This window comes from Danio rerio, chromosome 8, assembly GCF_049306965.1.
Source record: "Danio rerio strain Tuebingen ecotype United States chromosome 8, GRCz12tu, whole genome shotgun sequence".
NCBI lineage: Eukaryota > Metazoa > Chordata > Actinopteri > Cypriniformes > Danionidae > Danio > Danio rerio.
Window position 1 is genome coordinate 18,999,580 of NC_133183.1, and position 14,009 is coordinate 19,013,588.

The following is a 14,009-nucleotide window of genomic DNA, read 5'->3' on the forward strand; positions in this document are numbered from 1 at the left end:
TGTTTCTTTTTTCTGTTAAAAAAGGGTCATTTATTCATTCATTTTCTTTTTGACTTAGTCCCTTTATTTATCTGGGGTCGCCACAGTGGAACGAACCGCCAACTTATCTAGAACTTGTGTTTACGCATCTGCTCTTCCAGCTGCAGTCCATCTCTGCGAAACATCCATACACACTCATTCACACTCATACACTACGGACAATTTAGTTTACCCATTGTACCACGTCTTTGGACTGTGGGGGAAACCGGAGCACCCGGAGGAAACCCACGCGAATGCGGGGAGAACATTCGTACTCCACACAGAAATGCCAACTGACCCAGCTGAGGCTCAAACCAGCGACCTTTTTGCTGTGAGGCGACAGCACTACCTACTGCACCACCACATCGCAGGAAAACAAAGTGTGAAGTAATATTTAATGCAATTTTTATTTCTCTCTTTATATCAATGTACACAATAATTACATTCAATTTTAAGGGGATGTCAAATGAAAGTCTGTTCATCGGTTACTTGCTTTCAAATGCTCTTACAGGTTTATGTTTCTTTTTTCTGTTAAAAAAGGGTCATTTATTAATTCATTTTCTTTTTCGGCTTAGTTTCTTCATTAATCAGGGGTCACCACAGTGGAATGAACTGCCAACTTATCTAGCATAAGTTTTACATAGCAGATGTCTTTCCAGCTGCAACCCATCACTGGGAAACACCCATACAGTCTCATTCACACACATATAATAGACAATTTAGCCTACCCAAATCACCTATAGTGCATGTCTTTGGACTTGTGCAGGACCCGGAGGAAACCCATGCAAACATGCAAACTCCACACAGAAATGGCAACTGACACAGTTAAGACTCGAACCAGTGACCTTCTTGCTTTAAGGCGACAGTGCTACCCACTGCACCACCGTGCTGCCCTACAAAAGAAGATTTAAAAAATAAATGTTAGAAACCAGTAGCCGACAACATCAACAACAAAAATAGCCTTTTAAATATATTGAAAATATATTATTCTTCGTATTGGGATTAACAGAAACTCATTAAGCTTTGGAGCAAGTGGATGGTAAAATTGCTGCATTTTTAAACTACAAATTTAATAATGTAATCTGTACTTCTATAGTGGAATAGCATATTCAATGATGACTGCCAGGTACTGTGGATGTGCCATTGTTGGTCTATTTCCAATATTATTAACTAGTGCTGGTGCATAAACCTAATAAATTCTGTTTTCAGGACATTCTACCAGAAACATACATGATCTTTCCCTAAAATAAAAACCTAAATACAGTAAATAAAAAGTATTTCAGCCGGAAAATGTCTAAAACGGATAGATGGTTGATTTCTGTGAGTTTTTCTGTAAAGGAATCATTCATTTGGTTCACAAAAACAAAACACTTTACAAATGTACAAACCCTGTCATAGTCCTTGTCCTCAGCCCAATTGAACCTACGGCTTTAATAGTTTTGTTATGCTAAAAAAATACTTTAGAAATAGCAAGTTTAGGTTGCTAATATTCACATCAATTAATTTAAAACGAAATTATAAAAAAAATCTACAAATAAAATACTACAAATAAATTTACAATGTCCCTATATTTTGGTCAGTCCTTTCACATTTGCATTAAACTTAACATAAAATGCGTGCAATACACCTTTAAGGATTTGACTCGACAGCGACATTATTTGATGGAAGAAAAGCTGACAGTGATCAAGGATGCGTTTCATCATTGAATTGTATGATTTCATGCTTGTTTTTGTAGGATTTTTTTTTTGTTTATTTATTTATTTATTTATTTATTTATTTTTTGAGGACGACAAGCTTAATTTAATTCAAGCCCTGTCACACTTTTTATAAATGAAAATGTACGTTTCTGGTAATTTGACCAAAACTTTTTATACTTTTTATTTACAATATATAACTTGTAATGTATCCAGTGGATTTGCAGAAGTTCACCTTTTACTTCTAGAAGAATGTGTAAATATCACAACAAACAAAAACCCACGACGGCAACTTAACATCTCGAATTTAAAACCCATTTTTCCTGAAAACCTGTTTGAAAAGCGAGCCAAAATTCCTGCGCCCGCCATTGGCTTCCTGCTTTCATCCGGGTACCGCAGCGCAGCAACCTATGAGGCCAAAGACACCAATATGGCGGAGGTAAGCTGGATAGCTGGAAAAACTACTCGGTTTTAAACCCATCTCTTTAACGATTCGGTGCAGTGATGGTGGCTTTCGTTGATATTTATCCGTAGAGTAGATGCTGGTGTGTATACGCTGAGGTTTTTAGCTATAACTGTGCAAAACTGACGGTGAAAAAACGATTTGAGTGAAGAGTGATCTCTCTGGATCGACGGAGGCCTCTGAATCTCATCTCCGTTAGCTCTCAGGAAAAAAACAAACAAGATATCGGCGCCTATAATTGATACTTTACTCGATATAATCGCCTTTTTCGCGACGCATTGCTTTGTTTTTTAGGCTTAATCGTGTTTTAAATATATTTAGCGAATAATTTTGGGCTGTTAACGTGCGCGAGAGGTTTGTTTATGGTGTGTGGGGTATGGTTTTTTGCACTGTTTGGAGAGGATGACAGCATCGCTGTGAAGTTGATGGCTATTTGGTTTATGTCGTTTTTACGTGATATCGCTGTATTAATAAGTTTAAAACGTCATTGTGTTTTTTACAAGAAGAAAATAGGCTTGAATTCACATCGTACGTTACCGTCGCGGGTATTGTCGGGTTTGCGCGTATAATGCATGTTCAGTGCACGTTCGTTTAGCTTAGTATGATGTATATGAGTGCGCTGCAATGTGTTTTGCTTGCATTAACCCATTTGTTTTTGTCTTTCGCTATCTCTCTCTCTCCCCCACCTTTTTTTTTTTAAATGTCTTCACAGGCTTCCTTGGGGAGTTCGAGCCCTGGTAGGTTTCTTAGTTTATTATTTCAATGTGTTTTATTATTATATATTTATTATATATGTGGTGTGTTAATAGCTTATTATTATTATTAATTTTATTATTATTATTGTTGTTTTATTTATTTTTACTATTACTGTTATTTTGGAGAAATAAGAGTAATAATTGTCAAATATGGATCCACTAATAAGGATTTTTTTATTATGTAGTTTTTTCTATCATATAATAAAATGTTAGGTCACACTTTATTTTGATGGTCCATTTGTTACATTGCATCTACATGTCAACTAACAGGGTTCATATGGTCATCGAAAACCTGAAAAAGTCATGGAATTTTGACATGGCATTTTTCAGGGCTGAAAATGTTTTTATTTATTTTTTATTTTACTAATTTTGTATGATTTGTTTTTGCTTTCTTTAGTACATGTTAAAAGTTCATAAAAAATAATTACACTTTTTAAAAAATGTTGTATGAACTAGGCATGGGCCGGTATAAGATTCTGACGGTATGATAACCTTGGATAAAAACCTCATGTTTTCACGGTATTGTGATCACTGCTCTAAAATATGTTCTTTTTAAATGTCTGGTAAAAAAAAAAAAAAAAACCTTTTTCCCCCTTTGAAAACAATATATTTTATTTTTAGAAACATTTAAAATACTTTGGGACAGTAAACATGTCATGCTAAGTAATTAAAATAAATCATTGGCCTCTGCTGTCTTCATTAGTTTTAAAAACACAGATTTCTTTACAATTTAAAACCGCATCCTTGGATATCTTTTCTGCTTGAGATACTGTTGTCCTAAAAAAAAATATATATATATATTCATATATATATATTCCGCAGTATTCCTTGAAAACGGTTGTTATCCCATGCCTAATATAAACTAAAAGTTAAATTTAGTCATCATTTATTTGACTTTTTTTTTTTATTTTTCGGGAATGAACTCAAATGTGTGCAATCAGTAACAGTGTTTAATTTTTTTCCCTCTAGTTGGCTCTTTGTCTTCAGAGGATCACGACTTTGATCCAACCGCTGAGATGTTGATTCATGAGTATGATGATGAGAGAACATTGGAAGAGGAAGAGCTTTTAGAAGGAGAGAGAAATTTCAGTGCAGAACTGTCCGACTTGGAAAGGGTAAAGTGCATGTGGTGCTATCCATTTGTTTCTTCATTTAAAAGAGCATGAATTAGGGGAAAATACAAAAATGATGGAATATGTTTTGTTACGTCCCTAAGGTTTGAAGTCACATTTTAAGCAGTATTATGTTTTGATTTAGATTATGTTAAATGGTGATTTACTAAAGAACTAACTTTTATATATATATATATATATATATATATATATATATATATATATATATATATATATATATATATATATATATATATATATATATAAAAATTATAATAGTTGTTGTGTGGCCTAAAATAATGTAACTGATTTTGGTGAAAAAAAAACATGAAAAGGTTTGTATGGCTTTTCTTTTTTTATGTTTATAAGTAATAGGAGTCATATTGAAGTTTCATCATATATATTAATATGTGAGACCAATCGCAAACTATTTTTTTTTTTTTTTACTCAACAGTTAGTAGATTGTATTGAGTGAGGTACACAGTTGATGAATTTTTATATTTCTGTTTTGATAATAAAATAGTTTTGAATTAAATGAGGTAATGCAGACAGACACTTTTAACCTACAAAAGAATGATTCATTGGATGCCTCATTAACAGGTACTCATCGCAACCTACTTTTGGTTTGAGGGTTATTTATTTCATATATTTACAAACATGACTGGTCTAAAGGAGCCAAGCAAATACACACAGCAAATTTTTTTATTTTTGGCAGTATTAATAGACAGGGTTCATATGGTCCTGGAAAATTCATGAAATTTCGATAAGGCATTTTACAGGCCTGCAAAAGTTTTTAGAAAAACAAATAAACCCCAAATGTTTTGGAAAAGTCATGAATGTTTAACAGTTATCTGTGTACTTGAATATATTTGAGATTAACTTAACTTGTACTTGATACTATATTTGATGGGTAAAAAGCAATTTTAGTTTTGCCCTGTCTTTCATTCGCTTTTACTGTAAGTCAAGATGCATTTTGAGTGTGGTGTCCTGAAACAATATCTAACTGAAAAGGGAAGATACTGTGGGTGCTAAAGGCTAATTTGTACTAAACTTAAGTCTTGTAAAAATACAAGCCAACATTTTAAAGTTTCATGCAGACAGCAAGATACTTTCTGAAAACTATTCTATAGCTATATATACAAACAACATGGATTGTCACATATTTTTTGATATGCAATAATAAATTTGTACCCATGTATATATATATATATATATATATATATATATATATATATATATATATATATATATATATATATATATATATATATATATATATGAAGTTAAGTTCTTAAAGCTTTTCAAATTAAGTTCTGCGCAAGCAACACTATTTATTTCCTAGAATATGTGTAGGCTTATTAGTGTGCAATTGTATTATTACAGTCTCTGTAAAAAAAGTCACTGTTTCTGTAGTGTGTTTTTATTTGTTTATTTATTTTTTTACATTATCAGGAGGGGAACATGCCGATCGATGAGCTGTTGGCCATGTATCGTTACGAGGCGTCAGTCAGTACTGGTGCAGGATCAAGCATTGACAGTTCCTCTGTTGAACTAGCAGATGATCTGCCTGACATGACCCTGGATAAGGTAGCTGCTATGAATTTGATATAGTGCCAGAGGACATTAGCTGTTTCCATCCAAAGATACAAATTAAATTTACATGCAAAACTGGATTATTATGTAAAATAATATGTTAATAAAGCATGGATTCCATCCAAGTCTAAAAAGAACAGAAGTCACTTCCTATTAAACTGGCCCCAAATATTAAAAAGAAAAAATGCTTTGGTAGGAGAAGCCTTTTATATATATAGTGCTGTCAATCGATTAAAAAAAATTAACTAATTAATTGCACCATTTTAAAAAAATTATCGCTTTTAAAATACTGAAATTTGTAATTTTGGCTGTTCAAATGTAAAATTAATGTAAACGCAAGACAAAAACTATTTAAATTCAAAATATAAGTGTTTATTAGAATTAAAATTCAAAATATAATTGTTTAATAGAATTTTTGATTAACTTGTAACACAGATTTCTTCATGTAAACAACATACCCACAATAAACCATCAAGATGGTTTATTAAATATTTTTATTAAAGAAATATTTATTAAAGAAATTAAAACACAGGCATGTTAATGACATTTAAATTTCAAAACAATCAATGCCAATAAAGAAAACATTGATTTCCATGTTGGATTCTAAGTGGACTGCAAAAAAATGCCAAAATACAGGAATTGGAGATATGGAAAATGAAAAATTATAATAATAAACTATAGAGTACAAACTGTTGGACTTATTGTAAAGTTTTATTGCTGTGAGTTGAGAACATTAGTTATAGAGTAGAAACAATTTTGCTTAATCCTCCTTTACATTCATCCAGTTGCTAAGACTAGGAGTATCCCGCAAGTGCACAGAGACTCCCAAATGCCCGCAAATTAATGATAATTTCTCGCAAACTGATCGTTAAATACATTGCAAACCCCTCTCCCCCGCATCCCTCCTAGCTCTTCAGGTAGCCTATGTCGCACACGCCCCTACTCAGATACGTCGCTCACTCCACCCCTGACACCCCTCAACGGGCCTGACACAGACACACACACACAACGCGCTGCAGACATTTTGGCCCCAACGGCCTTCCGTACTTGAGCGACTCCCCTCAGATTCAACACGCATGATCACGTTCATCAAATTTGCTTAAACTAAGCGTCCTAAAGTATTACTGTATTTCACAAGGATTCTGACACAACAACGCGAAGCATACACTTTCATTGCGTTTAATGAGGAAACACGCTAAACTTGGAGGGCTCATGCTAAAAGGCAGAGTAATGCCCTGTATTTGACAGCTCGCGACTTCACCAGACTTTCTGAGAACATTCACATAAGACACCAATACTCTGATTTTAATATGATTAAGATTATACTTCTACAGTGTAGCCTCAGCAGTGATTTTATTACCTTAAAGGAACACCGTCACGAAATGCAGAGGATTTTTTTTCTGTTCGCCATGCGTTATCAACTTCCAACAGAAGTCGAAAGTTAAAAATGAAACACCCGAAATTGCATAAAACTTTAGAGAGCCTGGTGATGCGGCTAATTGTTTTATACCGAAACTTGCCTTCAAAAAGTGCTTCATTGGTCTCATCCACATTTCTTGCATGTTAAACAGACGTCCACCACAACAGGAAGTAAAAAAAAAAAAACAGCAACTGCGTTAATTGCGTTAATTTTTTTTAACGCATTAATAACTTAAAATTAATCGCATGCGTTAACGCACTAATTTTGACAGCACTAATATATATATATATATATATATATATATATATATATATATATATATATATATATATATATATATATATATATATATATATATATATATATAAATCAATAACTTGTGCCTGATAGTTCGGAGAGGTAAGAATACTAAACCCTTTTGATAACAGACTTTGGGTAAAGGATTTTAGAATGACCAAAACAACATTTCAGATTTTTTATAATGTGGTCAGTTTGTCTATTAATGCTGTACAATTATTTAACATGCCAGTTTTTGTAATCACATGATCTGGTAAAGCAGTGCTGTATTATTTTTATTTTTTTTGTGCATATTGGAGTTTATTTTGTAAACATCAATTGTAGTTGCATATTTTTTTCTTGTCCAATGAAAAGTTTATCCAACTCAGTTATGTGAATTTTTTTATGTGCAATTTCAAAAATTTTGTGCACATTGGCATTTTAATTAAGCTTTTTTATGCTATACCTCCAAATGTGCATAGAGATAGGTGGATGGAAACATTAATAATGTTAATAGAAGTTCTAAGATGAAGTCACTAATGGTCTTCTGCTGTAGGAGGAGATTGCTAAAGATCTCCTGTCAGGAGATTATGAGGAGGAGACCCAGTCGTCTGCTGATGATCTGACCCCTTCTGTCACTTCCCATGAGGCCACGGATTTCTTCCCCAGAACTCTAAGATGTAAGAAGAAAAACTATAATCTTCTATTAGTACAGTTTTAATGGGTTTACATAATCATAAATTGTTTTCTTTTTAAATGAAAGTGTTTTATAGTTTCAAAATTATTTATTTAAACTTAAAAGACACTCTATTGACCTTATTCTTCAATGTGGAAGTGCTCTCGTTTTTTCGATTGGTTTAGAACTTCCAATTTAGTTGCCTATAGGAGAAATGAATGGGAATAAAGAACTGCAGAAAACAGTCTTCATACAAGTGTGCTCATGACTATACAGACAAAGCAGAGTAATATAATAGGAAAATATCAGTTTGCAACATCACGCAGCAGAACAAGTGATTTTTGACATAAAAATGAATGGAAGTGAATAGAGCTGCACTATTCTGGGCAAAATGAGAATCGCGATTTTGTTTTATTTATTTTTTTTAACTTAAAATAAAGATCAGGATTTTCTCAATTCTGTATATGTAAAATAAAGCTTAATATGAGTCTGCAATTATTATTGTTTTTTCTCAAACATATGGTAAAACAACAATAATAATATTATTTGCAGGTCTACTGGTTTGTATAAATAAGTATATTCTACTTATAATAATTCTAATGTTAAGTTATGCTTGATATAAACTCCTATGCTTGCATTCTGTCATTGACAACTTATTAGACCATTTTATTCACTAGTAAAATCAACATGATATAGGCTAGAATAGTTATACTGACTCTGTAAACATTTACTTTTATGCACAACTGTGTGTTCGCTATGAAAGAAAAAACATACCAAATGCTTGTCTCAGTCATAACTCTAAAATGCCAAATAATTATTTAAGTGATGTGTGCAGGCTTTCGGTTTCATTTTCACTGCTAAGTGCTGTTCATACTTCATGCGCGGCTCCCAAACGATCACTGTGTGCCACAAACGGAATATTATTTACAACTGTATTATGTTATTCACAGCCTATGCAGGTTCTGTTCACTAAAGTAGACACGCGCACGTCTATCATTAAGTACAGTGCATGCCCTCCCTCTCTGTGATAACAGCTCACAGTCGGCAGCTCACGTCACGTGTGATTTCCAGGCTGCAAATACAGCATTGTATAAAGACAAAAATTAAATTTTTAGTTGAATTATACCTTATTAATACTGTATGTTACTCTTTCGACAATATTTGGAGGTGTCCGTGTCGCTGAGCAATGTATGTGAAACAATGAAGACTCATGCAGTCTCCCTTGCTTCTCTCCTGAACTTGAAAATATGATTGTCAGAATCTAGAAATGCTGGATTAAGATCATCTAGGGGACAGGTGTCAAACTCGGTTCCAAAAGGGCCGCAGCTCTGCAGTTTAGTTCCAACCCTAATTAAACACACCTGATCAAACTAATTGAGTCCTTCAGGCCTGTTTGAAACCTACAGGTAAGTGTGTTGGAGCAGGGTTGGAACTAAACTGTGCAGGGCTTCGGCCCTCCAGGAATTGAGTTTGACACCCCTGGTCTAGGGGGTCGAATCAAGATCGTGATCTTTTTTCGATTAATTGTGCAGCTCTAGAAGTGAATGAGACCAGAAGTCTCGAGCCAAAAAGATTCAAAGGGCTGCGCGCATTTGTCTGCGAAGAAAAAGGTGAATAGAAAGTGTTCAAATAAAAAATGCAATATCACCCTCCACCAACCATCTTTTGTCCTTTTGTAAAAGTGCAGGTTTATTTAATCCTCTGATTCCTTTTTTTCCCCAGCCAATGTAACATATGACGGTGATAAAGAATCTGAGGGGGAGGAGGACGGTGTAAACAGTGAAGATTCTAGAAAGGTTGGTTTTATATTATTGTTGTTATTATTATTGTTAGTGTATACTGTTCAATGTGACAAGCTTTGTGCCAAGGCTGTGTTTATTAAATCAAAAACCATTCTGTAATTTTGTGAAGGAAAAAAATGCAATAAATAATAAGAAAATATTAATAACTATTTGAAGATGTTTCATTAGAATTCACTGCAGCCATTACTCAAGTTTTTGCTTTGTTGCTGTGTTTGGAAATTATTATTATTATATACAGATTTTGTGCTCAAAAAACTTTTTGTTTCTGTTTTGCTGGGTTGTTTGATTAAAAGGGAGTTCAAATCAACTGCATTTATTTTAAATGGAAGCTCCTTGAACCATTTAGAAATGTATTTTACAGTTTTATTTGTGAAAAAATAAAAAGAGTCATTATGTACAAACAGAAACTCAACCCGTCAAAATAAAATTTCAGTATAAATTGAAGAAATTGTGACAGAAAAATAACAGATTCCTTAGATTTTTTCCCCCATTAAATTGTCCCTTTCTATCGCTAAATTTTATTTGAATCTTGTATGGAGCACGGTCAAATTAAAAAAAGAATTTGGGGTTCCTACATGCCCAATGATGGTTTTCAAAAGTAAAATAATTAGATTTAACTAATATTAATTCCATTTCCTTAAACACAGGAAATAATGGTGGGATCTCAATATCAAGCAGAAGTCCCAGCAGGGCTCAGCCACTATAATGATGATGAAAAGGGTGAGTTGCTTAATGTGAATTCAAAGTTGACTCTGCTAATAAATCAATTAGAATACATTATGAGTGACATCAATTGAATGCGTATTGTGTTTGCAGTGTACGAGGAGGAAGATCAGCTGCTGTGGTGTCCTGACGAACTGTCAGAGTATAAAGTGAAAGACTACCTCAGAGAAGCACTGTCACAGTCTACAGATGACCGCACGCATTATTCCACATCTGAACACATACGAGACAACGAGCAGGTCTGTGTTCTTCAGAAGCTCTCATTCATTCTAATAGTTAAGGTCACTGACACTGCAAACAAAAACGCTGTGTTCATACTCCTGTAAATGTTGAGATTATTATTATTTTTTTAGTTTAGTAAAAACAAAATATTCAAAATACAGTTTTAGCTGAGGTATGTGTTTATGCATAATCTACCTGATTAAATACTACATTTTGTTCTAAGTAAATGTTTCATCTGTTAATGAAAAGAGATTTCCTAATTTCTCTCTGTAAAAACAATGTCAAAACAAAAATTTATCAAGAATTATGAGCCTGATTTGATCCAGTCTTTAGATTTTTTTGTTAGAAGTGTGTGTAAATATGCATATATTTAAGTAAATGATGCCTAATTTGCATGTTTAAAAATAACCTTTTAAAGACTTGTAATACAAAAACGTTTGTTCCTTTTTTGTCAACTGTAAATGTGTGGCAATAACTATTATTATTTAGATATTTAGTTAAATTATGATTGTTGTTGTTGTTATTATTCTTCTTTTTAGAATTATTTTACTGTATTCACCTGTAGTCTCTTTCCCTAACATGAAAATTCTTCACTCATCATGTAAGAGCGGCTGCTATGGTTTAATCATATTTTTACGATTATCATTTTTCTTTCTCTGGTCTCTATTCTAGGCTTTGTTTGAGCTTTTGAAATGTAATTATGACACTCGTGAGGCGCTGGTTCGATACTGCAGTAATGTAAAGACCTCAAAAGGTAAGCTGTTCAGTACAGGAGCAAAAACCTTTTCTACACAGTAATGCCATAAATAATCACTTGTTCTGTTCTGATAGAAGAATCACCACCATGGTCAGAGGAGGAATGTAGGAACTTCGAACATGCGCTGCAGATTTATGAGAAAAACTTCCATCTTATTCAGAAACACAAGGCAAGTTGTGTATATTGTGTTATCCACTCAACTCTTTAGTTGATAAACTATAATGTTTTATTAGCTATATTAAACTGCAATCTAGATATGTAATTAAATTAATACATATATTCATTTTATATCTTTACAATTATTCAAAAGCTTGTGATAAACAGTAACTAAATATTTTTACTTCATTTTTGTACTTAAGTAAATATTCTAAGTATCTGCATTATCAGAATATTTGTGCTTTAGAAAGTTTTTTTCTTCACTATATTTAAAAGTCATGCTGTTCTTGATATTGTACTTTATTATTTTATTGTATTAAATTTCATAAATACATTTATAGTCAGGATGGGAAGTTTGGATCATTTTACTGACTCAGACCTTTGAGTCTCGTTTATCGAAAGAAACAAATTTTTTTTCGAGTAATTTTGTTAATTTTGCCAAATTGACATTAAAATGTTACGAGATGCTTCCAACACATCTACAACCACACCAAACGTTGATCACACTACACAAACAGGTTAAAACTAGAATGCTACTACACTAAGAGAAAATAATCAGACAAAACACCAGGTAAACATTGAAGGATTAACTCTGATCACCTCGTCTGGCATGTCTTCAAACCAGAGTCATTCGTTCTATGTAAGCTTAATCAATGAGTACAGCATGTAAAGAGATGACTCAAAACCGATGACTCAAGAAATTAATGGATCAAACCTTTTCCAGCTCTAAATGCATGATTGGCTTCTGTCTTTCATGTGACGAACAAACAACTCAAACCCGAAACTCAAAAAAGAAACTAATCTTCTCCTCCACCTGCACAAATGTGTGCATGAATGAAGGAATTACTTCCTTAGAAGACTCCTCGTTCTTGAGTCACATAAAAGATATGTTCAAAATAAATGAAACATTCAAGGTTGACCCATCACTAATTCCTAGTGATTATTTCTATTAATAATTTGCACAAATCATAAATATTTGGGGTTTGCAGAGCTGTACAATAACTCATTTTGCTAATAAATACAGTATATAGTGACTAAATACTAATTTGTCATTGCTGCTTTTGTAATTTCAGGTTCAAACACGGACTGTAGCAGAATGTGTGGCTTTTTACTACATGTGGAAAAAGTCAGAACGTTTTGACTACTTTGCTCAACAGAACCGATTTGGCAAGAAGAAATACAGCTGTTACCCTGGTGTGACGTAAGTATTGGGATGATTTTGGTCTCTGTGTTTTAGAGAAAGTGCTGGGTTCACGGTGTATGTGTGTTTGTCCTCAGGGACCTGATGGATCGGCTGGTAGACGAGGCTGAGGGTCTGGCAGTGGACGGCTCTTCACCGGTGTGTTCAGCTGGAGCAGGAGGAAGACTAGAGGCATCGGCAGAGCAACAGCTCGGACTGCTCAACTCTATCACTGCCAGTGACCTCACAGGTAACAACTGTCTGAACAGGAGAACTGTAGAACAGCTCACCATCTTTTGAAGTCAGTGAAAACTGCGTAAGTTCAGTTGTTGGATAGATAATTAAGGAAATGAGCACAATTAGGGAAATATGCTGTTCTTTTTAACTGTTTGGTGCCATCCTGTGACTGAATAATTATAATCATAACTAGTTATAATTAATTATTATAATTAGTTTAGATTTTTGTTGTACAGTGGTCTCTTGTTATTAGCGAAAGTTACATTTTAAAAATAATCTGCAATTGGTGAAATCCGCGAAGTAGTCCGCTTAATTTTTTTACAATTATTATAGATGTTTAAAGGCTGTAAAACCCCTCACTAAGCACTTCTCAGACAGGCATTTACATTTTCACACTTTTTTTCTCGTGTTTAACACTCCCAAAGTTCAAACCTTCGTTAAAAAATAAGTCCAGTATTATAAAATTAAACCAAAGAGCAAAACCATTTGATCTTCATTTATTTTCTACTTAATGTTGTTATACAGCCGCGTAACTTCTACCTTCCTTAAGCATGTCCAGAAGTGTTTTTGTGTGATCTTCCTCTGCCTTTTGGGTGCTACCGCAGGTGCCTTTGACAGTGCAGAATGTTTCATTGACATTGTGGGGAGCAAACTTGCAAACACACAGTACAGCAGTTCAGAGTCACACTGCTGGCAATCAAAGATTAATGTAAATTTGGCGAGCTCAACGCATTTTGTACTGTACAGAAGATTGATTGACAATGGTCTAAAGCAGGGGTCATCAAACTTGTTCCTGGAGGGCCGGTGTCCTGCAGATTTTAGCTCTAACCCTAATCAAACACACCTGAACCAGGAAATTAAGATCTTACTAGGTATACTTGTAACACCCAGGCAGGTGTGTTGAGGCAAGTTGGAGCTAAACACT

General features: G+C 33.7%; 1 protein-coding gene across 8 annotated transcripts in view; it reads left to right on the top strand.

Annotated features, from left to right (window-relative positions):
• mier3b (mesoderm induction early response 1, family member 3 b) overlaps nt 1-14,009 on the top strand; it is a 71,415-nt gene that overhangs the window by 54,275 nt on the left and 3,131 nt on the right. For 2 of the 8 annotated variants that reach the window (XM_073909721.1, XM_073909722.1), the window contains 11 exons: nt 2,888-2,912; nt 3,900-4,045; nt 5,495-5,629; nt 7,888-8,011; nt 9,730-9,803; nt 10,457-10,529; nt 10,626-10,771; nt 11,427-11,508; nt 11,586-11,680; nt 12,741-12,868; nt 12,946-13,097. In XM_073909721.1, the coding sequence (XP_073765822.1) occupies nt 3,947-4,045; nt 5,495-5,629; nt 7,888-8,011; nt 9,730-9,803; nt 10,457-10,529; nt 10,626-10,771; nt 11,427-11,508; nt 11,586-11,680; nt 12,741-12,868; nt 12,946-13,097 (1,108 nt within the window). In that variant the 5' untranslated portion in view covers nt 2,888-2,912; nt 3,900-3,946. 8 annotated transcript variants of the gene reach the window in all.